This window comes from Nuphar pumila, chromosome 6, assembly GCF_984573655.1.
Source record: "Nuphar pumila chromosome 6, dmNupPumi1.hap1.1, whole genome shotgun sequence".
Classification (NCBI taxonomy): Eukaryota; Viridiplantae; Streptophyta; class Magnoliopsida; order Nymphaeales; family Nymphaeaceae; genus Nuphar; species Nuphar pumila.
Genome location: NC_143254.1, coordinates 14,972,319 through 14,985,717, shown reverse-complemented (window position 1 = coordinate 14,985,717; position 13,399 = coordinate 14,972,319). Strand labels below are relative to the sequence as shown.

Sequence of the window (13,399 nt, the reverse complement as noted above, 5' to 3'; positions counted from 1 at the left end):
GGTTTGGTTCTACTTGGGTCCGAGGCGAACCCCACCAATTGACACTCCTAATCTTAATCAGATTAGACTAAGGTCATGCCAATTGAACCAATTAGGTTGAGTCCAGTTGCCTTTGAAAGGGAAAGACAATGTGAGTATACATGCTTTTTTAGGATAATTGGGAATACCACCACGCTCACTAAATTCATTGGCATAAAACTTATAGCCCCCCCTCCTTGCTCATCAACTACACCCAGTTTCGACCTTGCAACTAAGGATGTAAACTCCTGACATTCGAACTTGAGAGACCCATAAACTTGGTGGCATTCATCACTCTCCTCAATTAGATGAGCAGAAGCCTGCGTAGGTTGAATGCAGTCTTTTAAGACCTAATCAGGTTCACCTTAGAAGACTCACAATTGCCTTGGAGAGAGAGAGAGAGAGAGGTCAATTGGGTTGCATACAAGAGCATCGTACACCTGGCTAGGTGGGTCAACTTAAAGCTTTCAAGTTGAAGGAGGACAAGAGTTCCATACCCGAGCTATGCATCTTTTGCCATAGGTGTGCATCCTTTGCCATAGGGCCTAAGCCAAATGAGATTTGGTTCCCATGAGCAAGAGGGAGTATCCATGGACTTTTTTTTTTGGGTAATCAAGCTTGTGTTAGGTGGAACCCTACCAATGTAATAAAAGGAATAATTTAGATCAAAATATAGGAAAATATAAGGGGTAAATAGTCTGGAGGTTTATCCTTTCATAGACTTTCTCCTTCCAACTGGCAACTGAGCCAGTTTGGCTAGTTGACAAGCCAACTTGTTACAAAATTCGAGAACAAAATCAACTATATATCTCATAGTTGGCTCGCTCGGTAACTCAGGCAAAAACCGTTTGGGGTCCAAGCCATGACTGGTTGTAACTCGACTAGTCAACTCAGAGGATTCAGATTATTCAAGATTTTTTATATATTTTAAAAATATAATTCTTTAAAAAATAAAAAATGTACTTAAATTATTCAAAAAATAAAAATACAAGAGATATAGAAATAAGTATAATTAACATGCACTTTTATTGTTTATTTACAATCAAGAACAAACTTGCAAAGCTTTAATGGTTTTCTTCCTCTCAAAGACCACAAATAGCAAGCCTAAAAAGGGCAGATGAGAAAGGATATAAGGAGAAGGTAAAGCATTGCATGAGTTGGAATTCAGGATATGCATAGCTATTTTTTTTTTTAGAATAATAAAGAAATAATTTATTAGATCAAACAGAACAATGCATAGCTAAAATTTCAAAATGCATGGCTGAAATCTCAACCAATGTTTTCATTTTGGATTAGGTTACCACTTCTCTTTTTAAATGGTCTCTTGGTTTTTAGAAATAAATATTTAAATGGATTTTTTGTTTTTAGGAATAAATATATGCATGAGTTAATCCCAAAATGTATTTGTTGGAAGCCCAACAAATGTCTCATTTGCATTGGGGTTTAGTACTTCCCTTTCCAAAACAAAGTCACAACTTTCAAAAAACAAACAATAAAAAGATACCTACCTAGATCGGCTGAGTGAACCGGTTTAGAACCAATTCTCCACTGAGTTTTTGGTTGAAAACAAGTAGAACATAAACCGGTTGGGTCTTCACAACCAGTTCATTTTGGCGAGTTTGCCAACTATGAATAATATCTGTCAAAAATAAGGAGCAGATTAATGACTGGGTTGGGAACCACACACCACCGCACCCCTCAAGCCTTCCGTTGGTTACCCGCACCAGATTTTTTCTAGAAATTTTTAGAGCTATCATGGATTTTAGTTTTGTTGAAAAAAGTGATAGGATAGGATCTAAAAAAACAACCTTTAAACTTTATGAAATTTAAATACTAAAAAGAATATATATATATATATATATATATATATATATTTGTAATTAAATATATAATTTTATTACTTTGTTTTATGAGAAACAATCACATTTTTTTAATAAATATAATAATGACATTAGATATACACTTTTATACATGATCCATATGACATGTTAATTTAAATATGCAAAAATCTCTGTGACTAAATGAATGTTCTAAATTAGTATATATGATTATAAATAATTAATTAAAATATCTAAGTTTATTTAGATTGATCAACAAATATACTTCAAGAATGAGTATAATTTGAAAATTCAAAAAAAATTATAAAAAAAAAATAATTATAACAATGTTAATGGTGATGATAGAAGTATGAGAATTCAATCTGATAACTTATCAGATATTTTAATCACATTATGATTGAAGGCTCGATAATGCTTTTGCCTTTTCTTGAACTTTCTTGAAAATCTGGAAAAGCATAAAGATAACATTAACAAAATATTTTATCATATTCAAGAGGATATCAACTTCAATTCAATATATATATACATATATATATATATATATCAGTTTATATATATTTAAAATCAATTTATATATATATATATAATCAATTTTACACTAACTACTATATCTCATTATGGCAAAAATTAATGCAGGACTAACAAAAAAAGAATATATAAAGAGACGTGTCTTTAGAATATAACATGATATTAAAAAACTATATGGGCATCCATCAAATAGATATCTGACGGTCTTATCTACGATAAAATAAGAGAGATCTAGAATGGAGGATTCTGTCTGAGAGAATCTATGAAGGTCTGCATATGCTCTCTGAGCTTCTTAATTTTTTCTCTCTCTCGCTCTTGGTATTCTCTCTCTCGCTTCAGTTGCTTTTCTTTCACTCATGTTCTTCTCTCTCACTCTTGTTGAACTCAGTTCATCCTTTGTTCTTCTCTTAATTGTTGGAGCCCTTACTGCATTGCTTCTAGCTAAGAATATAGCTCTGAAACACATCCTTTGCCTTTGGATGGAATAGAAAATATATTCATCCCTCTCACATGTCTAGACCGCTCATCGAAGACTTTGACAAAGACGTCTCGTTGCGACATCGATGAGCCTCCTTATAAAAAATCGGTTTCATTACTTTCAATCTCTATAGAGTGTAGCTTGTTCCGGACAACATTAATATTTGGTTATCACTAACTAATGATCATATACAAAATAGAATTAATAAGTGTAGCTTCTTCTTCGCTACTACAAAGTGTGAGTTACTTACAAAGGTATCTTCTGTTTCGCTGCAGATGAATGTTATGTGATTTGAATGGGTGTGTGTCTCTTTATAGAACGCACTCGCTGTCAGTTTGTGCCCTTCCATTTAAGTTTGTAAATAACAAATTTAGAATTCTATTAAATCAAACATATTTAGCACTATACTACTATATGTAAAAAATAAACTTAGGAAATAAGAAACTTACCCTCATATGAAACCTCTGAATGTACGAAGAGGATTCATCGGTATGTTGGGCCGTCTGTTTTGCTCTATTTATGATTTTTTTCTCCGATATCCGTTGTTAACTAAAAGAAGATCAATTAGTTCACGAAAATCTAAAAAATTTAATATTTATTTATTTATAAATATATATCCAATATTTATCATCCAATAGTCTCCGATGAAAAATTATAAATCTTTTTGCACACTTCAAAGTTGACTCAATCGAGAGGATGTTTTGTTGCTTTGTTGTAGTTCTCAAACCTCTTGTAATGCTCATAAAAATCTTTTTGCACCCTTGAGTATGATAGTTGAAGTTGTTTATCCATAGTAGCATGGTGTTTAGCTATATCTTTATCTAAATCAAACTCGACATGCACCAAATTATTAAAATATAATTAGTAATACTTTTTTATGAATTAATCTATTTATCAAATTTTAGGTAGACAATATACTTATATAAACTACCTCATGCAACACCATCGTCTCATCCTTTAGGATCTTTATCCACGACTTGTGAGTGATGTTGCCCTGCTCTTAGACAATGCACAAAAGCCTCTAAGAAAATACAAAGGCTCGTCCACGACTCCTTGCATCCCAAGCTTGATAGTTGTTGAAGTTTTTCGCTGCTTGATTTGCTTTTGATGGGCTACACATTTGTTCTTCTCATGTTTGTACTGAAAAGATTTTACAATTGTTAATTTGTTGTAAGAAACAAATATTAATATAAATGACTAATAAATTTTTAATTATACTAAAAAAATATTGAATTAATATTTACCAAAAATCGTCATGGACGGCTCTAGAGCTGCAGTGGCCTATGGTGTGGGGAGGTATCCTCTTTCTCTCGTGAAGTGTCATCCACCTATGATCTGAAGTCAATCTTGTTTAGGTATTCAACTTGGCTGGCGGGTGGTGAACTGATCTACAAGGAGGAAGAACGTTCACCTCCTCGTCGTGAACGATAGGTCGACATCTGTTAATTTCATGCAAACAATATTAGCTCAGACTACACTATATAGAATTGAATCATACAAAAATATTCAATATCATACAAGAACAATATTAAATCAAATAAACGATAACAATAAGATCATAGAGATAAGATAGCACACAATTATGAAATATAAATAGGGGTCATATACATTTTTGAACTCATTTTCAAGAAAAACAAATGATGCAAAGGTACTTACATTACACTTCCTTTGTGACCCTAGATGCTTTGTCAACTCTTCAATAGGTAGATATTCAATTGTGCTTATATCAATTTCTAGGTCTAGCCATGAGTCCAACCAATTAGAATTTTCTAGCAACATCTGTATGATAAGAATTTAAAAAAAAAACACAAATAAATTATGATAATTGACATGACATCAACTATATATTTTATTGAACATATATATATATATATATATGGGTCAAGTTGGACCACACATTAGGTTTAGAATATTCGGATAGATCCAAATAACTATAGGTTACATTACCATGTCATAAGAAGATCAATATATTACACACATTACTACTGGTAAATCATGAATGTGATACTCAGATTCACAAAATTGCGAAAGAAGAGAAGACAAGGGAGGGAGAATAGGAGAGAGAAGAAGACAAGGAAGGAGACACTGCAAAAAACCAAAGTAAATATTGGGTACAACTCAAGCATCATCGAAGAACCCCAATATTGCTAGAGAGGAGAAGACGGGGGAGAGAGAATAGGAGAGAGGAGAAGACGAGTGAAGGAGGCACTGCAAAAAAGCAAAGTAAATGTTAGGTTCACTTTGCTTTTTTGCAGAACATGTGTTTCACAGGTGTGATTTCAAATCACCCTACCCATGAGATTAAAAATCTTACTATTGGAGAGGAACCAAGTCATATTTGATTCAGTTTCTCCCGCCATCCACCTTTTTTGTTTGGTTGAGCATGGGATTTTGGGTTATATGAGAATCACTCTCTCATTCAAACGAGAGAATGATTCTCATGTGATCCAACCAAACATTATGTTTGGTTGCATCTCATGTGATTCGGAATCACATGAGAGTCACTTCAAATGTGATTTCAAATCATATTCAGCTTCTTATTTGCATGAGATTCTAAATCTGAGATTCATTCTCTTATTTGCATGAGATTTTAAATCATGTTTGGTTAGTTGTGCAAATGAGATTCATTTTCTCATTTGCATGAGATTCCAAATCACCCTAAGATCAGTGTAGGACAAGAAAACACGAAAGTCATAATGTGTAGAAGTTATGGCTCTGTAACCACAAATTATAGATTTTTGCAAAAAACAAAAAAAAAATAGTCATGTTATTGAAACAAAACCTCACATTGTACACAAAAGTGCAAGCTTCTATAATAAGTGTTGCATCAAGCACACAAAAAAAAAAAAGCGCTCCCAAAATGCATTACAAAACTAGGTTTTATTAACAAGAAATTCTGAATTTTCATGAAAATGAACAAAAAAAATCATCAACTGAATTTAGTTCAGTCCCATCATCTTCAAAAAGTGTATTGCCTAAAGCCTAAACTTGTGCAGCAAAGGAAATCCTTAGAGTATGTAGATCTACCTTGAACCCTCATTCCTACCAAAGCAAATTGAATCACACGCCTTGCAGTAACTCGAGGCTTCAAATTCCCACCAAAAGCAAATACATAACCTAATTTACAAGCATTTGGACCCAAATTCACACAAAGAGAGCCAAACCTTTAGTTAGTATGGGGCTAGAGCTAGAGAAGAAATGATGTAGCTCACTCACTTTTTCTCTGATCTGATCTTGAGACTTTGATTTCTTCTCCTCACCTGTTGCAGGGAAGGCTTGCCTTCCCCCTTTGCCAACTAGTCTGGCAGCATCACCCGAGCAAGGAGGACGGAAGTCGTTGGTCCGACAGATATCACAGAGAGAGAGAGAGAGGAGGGAGGTCGGGGGTTCGACAACGTCACTCAAGTTTAAGCAGAAAGGAGGCTTCGAGAAAGTCAGGCAAATCTGCAAAAAAGAGAGAGCAAAAGAAAAGAAAAATTAAAAAGGGTCTGTCGAGCCCTAATTATAACGGCAACATAAATGTCGTTGTTATAGAGTCTATAAGTGAACCATATAACGGTGACATTAGATATCACCATTATATAGTAAACCTTATAACAATGTCAGTGGAATTTCATTGTTATTAATATATAACAGGTATATCATTAATGGTGATATAAAAGTCATCATTACAGAGTAAAACCTTATAATGGTGACATTTATATATTGTCGTTATTGATCTTTAATGGCGAGATTATTGACTGTTAATTATTATCGTTAAAGTGTTTTAATGATAATATTTAACAGCTAGATAATGTCATCGTTAAAGATATATCTTATATTGTCGTTAAAGTGTTTTAACGGTAATATTTAACAGCTAGATAATATCATCATTAAAGATATATCTTTAACAGTGATATATAAAGTCGTTATAGATATATCTTTAACGGCAGCATGTGTGCAAGGGCAAGGCATTCTCGGTGTTATCCATCTCGCCATTATTGATGAAGCAATAACAACAAGATTCATGGCCGTAGTAGAGTAATAACAGTGCAAAATTTATGTCGATGTTAATACCTAACAAGTAGCGGGGGCAAAAAACACGTTATTGCTTGATCAATAACGGTGACTTTTGTTGTCATTGTTAAAGAGTCGCCGCTATTGACCCTCATCCTTATAGTAGTTGGCCGTTTAGCTACAAGAGAGGGGCAGAATGTAGTAATTGATAGCTGTGAAAAACAATGAAGCACAATGAAAACCCATCAGGATTAGATAACTACTATCGCTCTTCACCACTGTTGGGCAATGTCCAAAAACCATGTGATCAAATTTCATTCTTCCAATTAATATCTAATGATGTTTTAAATAACTCTAATGTGAAGCAATCCTTGATGTACCAAAGCACTTTTGGCATTCTAACCTTCATTATGCATAATGCTATTTGACAGGCATAGTTTATACTAAGTGCCAACTTGGTTAATGACACAGTTATTGGTTCCTGCTTATCTATCATTTCAAGAACTGGGAATGCTTGACTGAATAAACTTACTGATGTTTTCTAGTAAAGTATTTGATTCATGTTTCAAGAGAGTGATAAATGCAACAACAGAGAGCTTCCACTTTGCGAATTCCCCTGCTTTTTGCTTAATGGAATGGGATATGCAATGCTTCACCTTCTAATGTCTTCCTAATGCTTTTGTCTGTTTTACATGAAAAAGCAAATTCACCGTTTGTTGTTTCGACATGTATGATGCCAGCTTATTACGCTTTTGCATGTCCAGTCTTTGCTATAATTGGAGCTTGGATCATATATCAAATCCAAAACAGAGAGACTATTGCAAAGGAGATATGCAAAAATTTGAAAATCTCCTAGAAAATTCACTGCCGAAAAATTGCCGTTTTAAACTTTTGTCACAATGCACTGGCATAAGCAAACCATCCTAAAACACAACATATACCTAATAACGGTAAAATCATAAGAAATACATGCGTTTGTGACATTGACATGATTTTCGAGGCAACATGCTCGAGGCAGTGTACACGAATCTGGAGGTGGCTGCGTTAGTGGCAAAGGTATGACGGTGGCAGCAGTCAGCGAAGCCCACACGACCTGATCACTGCAGCTCCGGTAGTGCGACTGCGGGGCATTGGCCCGCCTACCCTTTTCTTCCTCTCTAGACAGAGGGAAGAGAGAAAGAGCCGACCGGTCGAAATGACTGGCGGTTGACTGCCGGCGAGAGGAGGCCGGCGTTTCAGTCTGGTGGCCTCAGTTGGCAGGGTACCCCAACGGCAACGGGTTTCAGCTAGCAGGGGTGGCGGCAGGCTGGTAGGGAGCCCCGTTAGGCAGGGATTTTTCGGTGAACCTCAGCGGTTGGCGGCTGGCTGTCAGGGAACCCCTACGGCTGGGTGGTTCTGGCGTACAGAGGTCTCAGTGGTAGGGGCGGCGGCCGGCTAGCAGGGAACCCCAACAACAAGTGGTTCTCGGCGAACAAGTGCCCCAGCGGCAGGCGGTGGTGACCGACGGCAGGAACCCCAACAACAACAGGGGGTTTTGGCTGTCGGTCGATGGTGATCAGCCGGCGGATAGTGGTCGCCGGTGGTGGGAGGTTTCAGCTACGGTGGCCGGCGATCGCACAAACACCAACGATAGGGGCGGCTGCCGATGGTGGCTTCCGCTACCTGTTGGGTTCCCCATACAGGAACATCATTACCGATACAATATTGAAGAGGGATCGGTTATCCAACCGATCCCATTAAGAATGCTCTCTTCTACCAAGAGCATCATGGGCAGCTCGAGGTGAAGGGGAAGAGACGCCAGGGAGGTGAAGGGTTAACTCACCGGCCTATAAAGTGGCCTGCGTCCATGTGTGCCAGGGTTGCTCGGCTGAGTTTAACCACTTCACCGCACTCCACTTGCTGCTGCCAGGGACTCTCTGCGACTGCCTGAGGAGCTCCACCGTTCACTGAGGCTTCATCCCGAATCCTCCACTGGTCCGACGAACTCCATTGCTAGAGTGAAGACTGAGCGCTGAAGCTTCACGGCTCTTTGATCGTCCATGGCATCTCAAGGTACACGCCCTCTTTTTCCCTCTGCTGGTTTTGTGTTACAGGATTCTTATTGCGCCAACAATGGGTTATGGGCCCACATTGTCTGGAGAAGCAACTGCTTCTGAATCCTGTAACCACCAGCTCCCACTGCGTCCCTTTGTCTGCCTGCGTGTGTCTGTCCCTTTGACAGAACCGAGACTGTTAAGTCTCTGTTTTCTGTGATTTGTTTATGCAAGCATGATTCTATGTACAGAATGCAAGCATGTATAGTAAATATATGATGACAGCATGTTTAGACGTATTCTGTTAAGGTTTTCATGCTCGCCGGAATTTTTTTTTTTTTTTGATCACCGGAAGTTGCAGCGATCGATTTTTTCCGGCCACCCTAAAATGCATGTTTTAAAAACTAATTTCTTCATGTTTTTCGTTTTCTGTATGCTATAAACATGCTGCTATGATGTTATTGTTTGATTTTGGGCAAAAGCCCCAATTTTTCCCGAAAACCCTAATTCGAAAAATTTGGGATTTCTTGTTTACGATAAATTGAATGTTTTTTGGGTGTTAGATAGTTGTAATCATGCGTTTAAAACCATGAACTATCGTTTAAAGTTTTCAATTTGACCATGGAACCCTAATTTTCGAAAATCCCCAAATCGAAAAAAAAAATTCCCAAAGAAGACCTCCGACTGAAATTATTTAATGCCGCAACGTTTTCTTTTAATTTTTGCTAAAAGGGGCTTGCGAAAGATATTCTGTTTATTTCCAGAAAGGAGCCTCAATGTTTCTGAAAATTGCAGAACAGTGTTTTTCTGATTTTCTTTTCGGTTTTACTGTCTCGATTTCTTCTGAAACCGATACGGAACAGTTTTAAACTGATTTTTGAAATTCTTTCACCGGTTCCTGATTGCAGAATATTTGTTTTGTATTTCTGTATAAAAATACAGTACTTCATTATTCGGTTATTGGGTTATTTCTTAAGAAAAGTTTCTGTATATCGGTTCATCAGGCTCTGAACCGGTTTTATGGTTTCTCAGACCGGTTCCTGCAGAAATACAGTATGTTCTATCTAAATGCATGCTTATTTTTGCTGCGTATGTTTGATTTTATGCATATACATGAAAGCATGCATATTGGCATAAAGGATAATAGATAATATTTGTATGTTTATGTCACCAAAGTGACTAAATATACGTATATATATTATCAGTATAAATTATCATTCAGTTATAAGCCAATATAATATTGTACTTATTTTCATGAAACGATAAATAGCCCAAAGGTTATTTTATCGTGTTTAGAATTTAAGTAGGGTAAAATAAGGGAATGTGAATTGAGATACATGGCACATGTGTATCCAAAGATACCTTGTGTTAATGGTCTGTATTCACATGGACCTTAGTTTTACCAAGTTGGTCGATAGGCGAAGTGTTTTCGCGTATCAGAACTCTTACCAAAGTAGGATTCTGATGACCCCCCACTCGCCTGGAAATTAGCATATAAGGGGCCAATTTTGCTTATTTCCATTAAAGTTTTAGTCTCAAATAATGCAATTTTTGATACGAGTCTTTTGTCCATGCAACTTCTAGTTCTGTGACCCTAGATGGCTCCAACTCTATCCCCATTTTAGATGGATCTAATTTTAGTGACTGGAAAGAAACTGTACTCTTCACCCTAGGGTATATGGATCTAGATCTAGCCCTCAGGAAAGATGAACCCACTGCCGTCACTGATGAGAGCCCTGCTGATCAAAAGGCTGCTTTTGATAAGTGGGAGCGCTCGAATAGGCTTAGTTTATTGCTCATGCAATCTAAGGTAGCCAAGAATATTCGTAGCGCAATACCACCCTGCAGGACAGTGAAGGAATTCTTGAGTGCCGTTGAGGCACAATTTGTGAGTTCATATAAGGCTAGAGCCAGTACCCTGATGTCCAAATTAATATCAATGAAATATTATGGAGGAGGAAACATTCGCCAACATATTCTGGAAATGAGGAACATAGCGTCCCAGCTGAATGGCATGAAGGTCACCATCTCAGACTCGTTCCTAATTTTTCTGATCTTGTCGTCCCTACCCCTTGAATATGGACCTTTCAAGATTTCTTACAACACGCATAACGATGAATGGACGTTTAATGAATTAATGTCCAAGTGTGTTGAGGAAGAAGAAAGACTGAAAGGCGAGAAGGTGCACAGCGCACATATGTCTTCTCATACAGACAAGATGGGACCCAGGAAGAACAATTTCAAGAGGAACGGGAAGAAGAAACCAACTGGGGATAAATCGTCCCATGAAAAGCAGTCCACCTCCACTTCCATGAAGTGCTTCTTCTGCAAGAAGAAGGGACATGTGAAGGCTGACTGCATCAAGTACAAGCGCTGGTTGGAGAAGAGAGGTAACATGTCATTTGTAACTCATGAATGTAATTTATTGCAAGTTCCTGAAAATAGTTGGTGGATTGATTCGGGTGCCCATGTGCACATTTCCAACTGTTTACAGTTGTTCCAGAACAGAAGGGAACCAACAATGCATGAGAAGAGCGTATACTCAGGAAACAAGATGCGTTCGCATGTGAAGGCCGTTGGAACCTGCAGGATCTATCTGGAGACAGGCGCAATTTTGGAATTACATGATGTCTTTTATATTCCATCATATAGCAGGAACCTTATTTCAATTTCAAAGTTAGACAATTTTTGATATTGTTTCAAGTTTGAAAATTCAAAATTATCTATATACAGGAATTCAATTGAAATTGGTTCAGCATTTATTTGTGATGGTTTGTATCGATTGAATGTGATGATCCAAACTAAGGAATCCCTAAATTCCGTATGCGCCTTAGTTGGAAATAAACGTAGCCGAATCAACGATAAATCTTACATGCTTTGGCATCGAAGGTTAGGTCACATCTCTGAAAAGAGAATAAAGCGTTTAGTGAATGAAGGGATTTTATAATCCCTAGATTTCACTGACAGTGACCCATGTGTTGATTGCATAAAGGCAAAGCTAACCAACACATATAAAGAAGGTGCCAAACGCAGTAGTGAGATTCTAGAGACAGTCCATACGGATGTATGTGGACCTTTTCCTCCGTGTTATACAGGCGAAAGATACTTTGTCACGTTCATAGATGACTATTCTCGGTACATGTATCGCTACTTAATCAATGAAAAATCTGATGTATTTCAGATGTTTAAGGATTTTAAGAATGAAGTAGAGAAACAAACCGATAAAGTTATTAAGATAGTCAGATCTGATAGAGGTGGCGAGTACTATGGTAGGTTTACAGAGATGGGACAAAGGGAAGGACCATTAGCGCATTTTCTCAAAGAGAACGGCACAGTGCCTCAATATACCATGCTTGGTAGTGCCTACCAGAATGGTGTAGCTGAAAGGAGAAACCGCACGCTTAAAGAAATGGTCAGAGCAATGTTGAATTATTCAACACTTCCCATAAAGTTGTGGGGTGAAGCCCTTAGGACTGCAGTGCATATTTTGAACAAGGTACCTACTAAGGCTGTTCCTAAAACTCCTTACGAGTTGTGGACAGGTAGGAAACCGTCACTGTCATATATGCACATATGGGGATGTCCTGCAGAGGCTAAGTTATATAACCCCCATATTAAAGCCTTTGATCCAAGAACGACCAGTGGATATTTCATTGGTTACCCAGAGAGATCAAAGGGATACAGATTCTATTGTCCATCTCATTCATCACAGATAGTGGAAACTGATAAGGCAAAATTCCTAGAAGATGGATCGATTGGACTATGTGCACTTCAAGACATTAGTTTTGAAGAAATGCAAGATCCAGTTTTCTTACCTGCTACAGAGAACATCGAACGATATCACGTCATTATTACTAATGATGTCGTGATTGATCATTCGACTACAGAAGCACAAGTCCAAGCTGAACCTGTTGTGGAACATACGGAAGAACCCGAACAGGATGATCAGGTTCAACCTGAACCTGAACCTGAAGTCCGACCTGTTTGGAGATCCACAAGGATTAGGAGACCTGCCATACATCCGGATTATGTGGTGTACCTACAAGAGCCTGGTGATTTTATTGATATTGATGATGATCCGTTGAGTTTTATGGAAGCTGTTGAAAGCAAACAATCCTCACACTGGATTGATGTCATGAAAGAAGAATTAGACTCTATGGCTAAAAATCAAGTGTGAGATCTTGTCACATTACCTGAAGGAGTAAAACCCGTAGGGTGTAAATGGGTCTTTAAGACCAAGAAGGACTCCAAGGGTAACATAGAGAGACATAAAGCACGATTGGTTGCTAAAGGATTTACCCAAATGGAGGGCATCGACTATTGTGAGACATTTTCTCCAGTCTCCACTAAGGAGTCGATGAGGATTATCCTTGCCCTCGTAGCTCATTTTGACTTAGAGCTACATCAGATGGACGTGAAAACAACTTTTCTCAATGGGGACTTGGATGAAGAGATTTATATGGAACAACCTTAGGGTTTCTCTGATAATGATCGTTTGGTATGTAAGC

The 13,399-nt window shown here is 37.5% G+C and overlaps 1 protein-coding gene across 1 annotated transcript; it reads left to right on the top strand.

The window, feature by feature from the left end:
* The first annotated feature begins 8,406 nt into the window (after positions 1–8,406).
* On the top strand, positions 8,407–11,420 carry LOC149834075 (uncharacterized). Its single transcript, XM_090009278.1, has 3 exons — positions 8,407–8,576; positions 10,476–11,281; positions 11,386–11,420. Exons 1-3 carry the CDS (start codon positions 8,407–8,409, stop codon positions 11,418–11,420), a joined length of 1,011 nt encoding a protein of 336 aa, XP_089865404.1.
* The last annotated feature ends 1,979 nt before the right edge of the window (positions 11,421–13,399 follow it).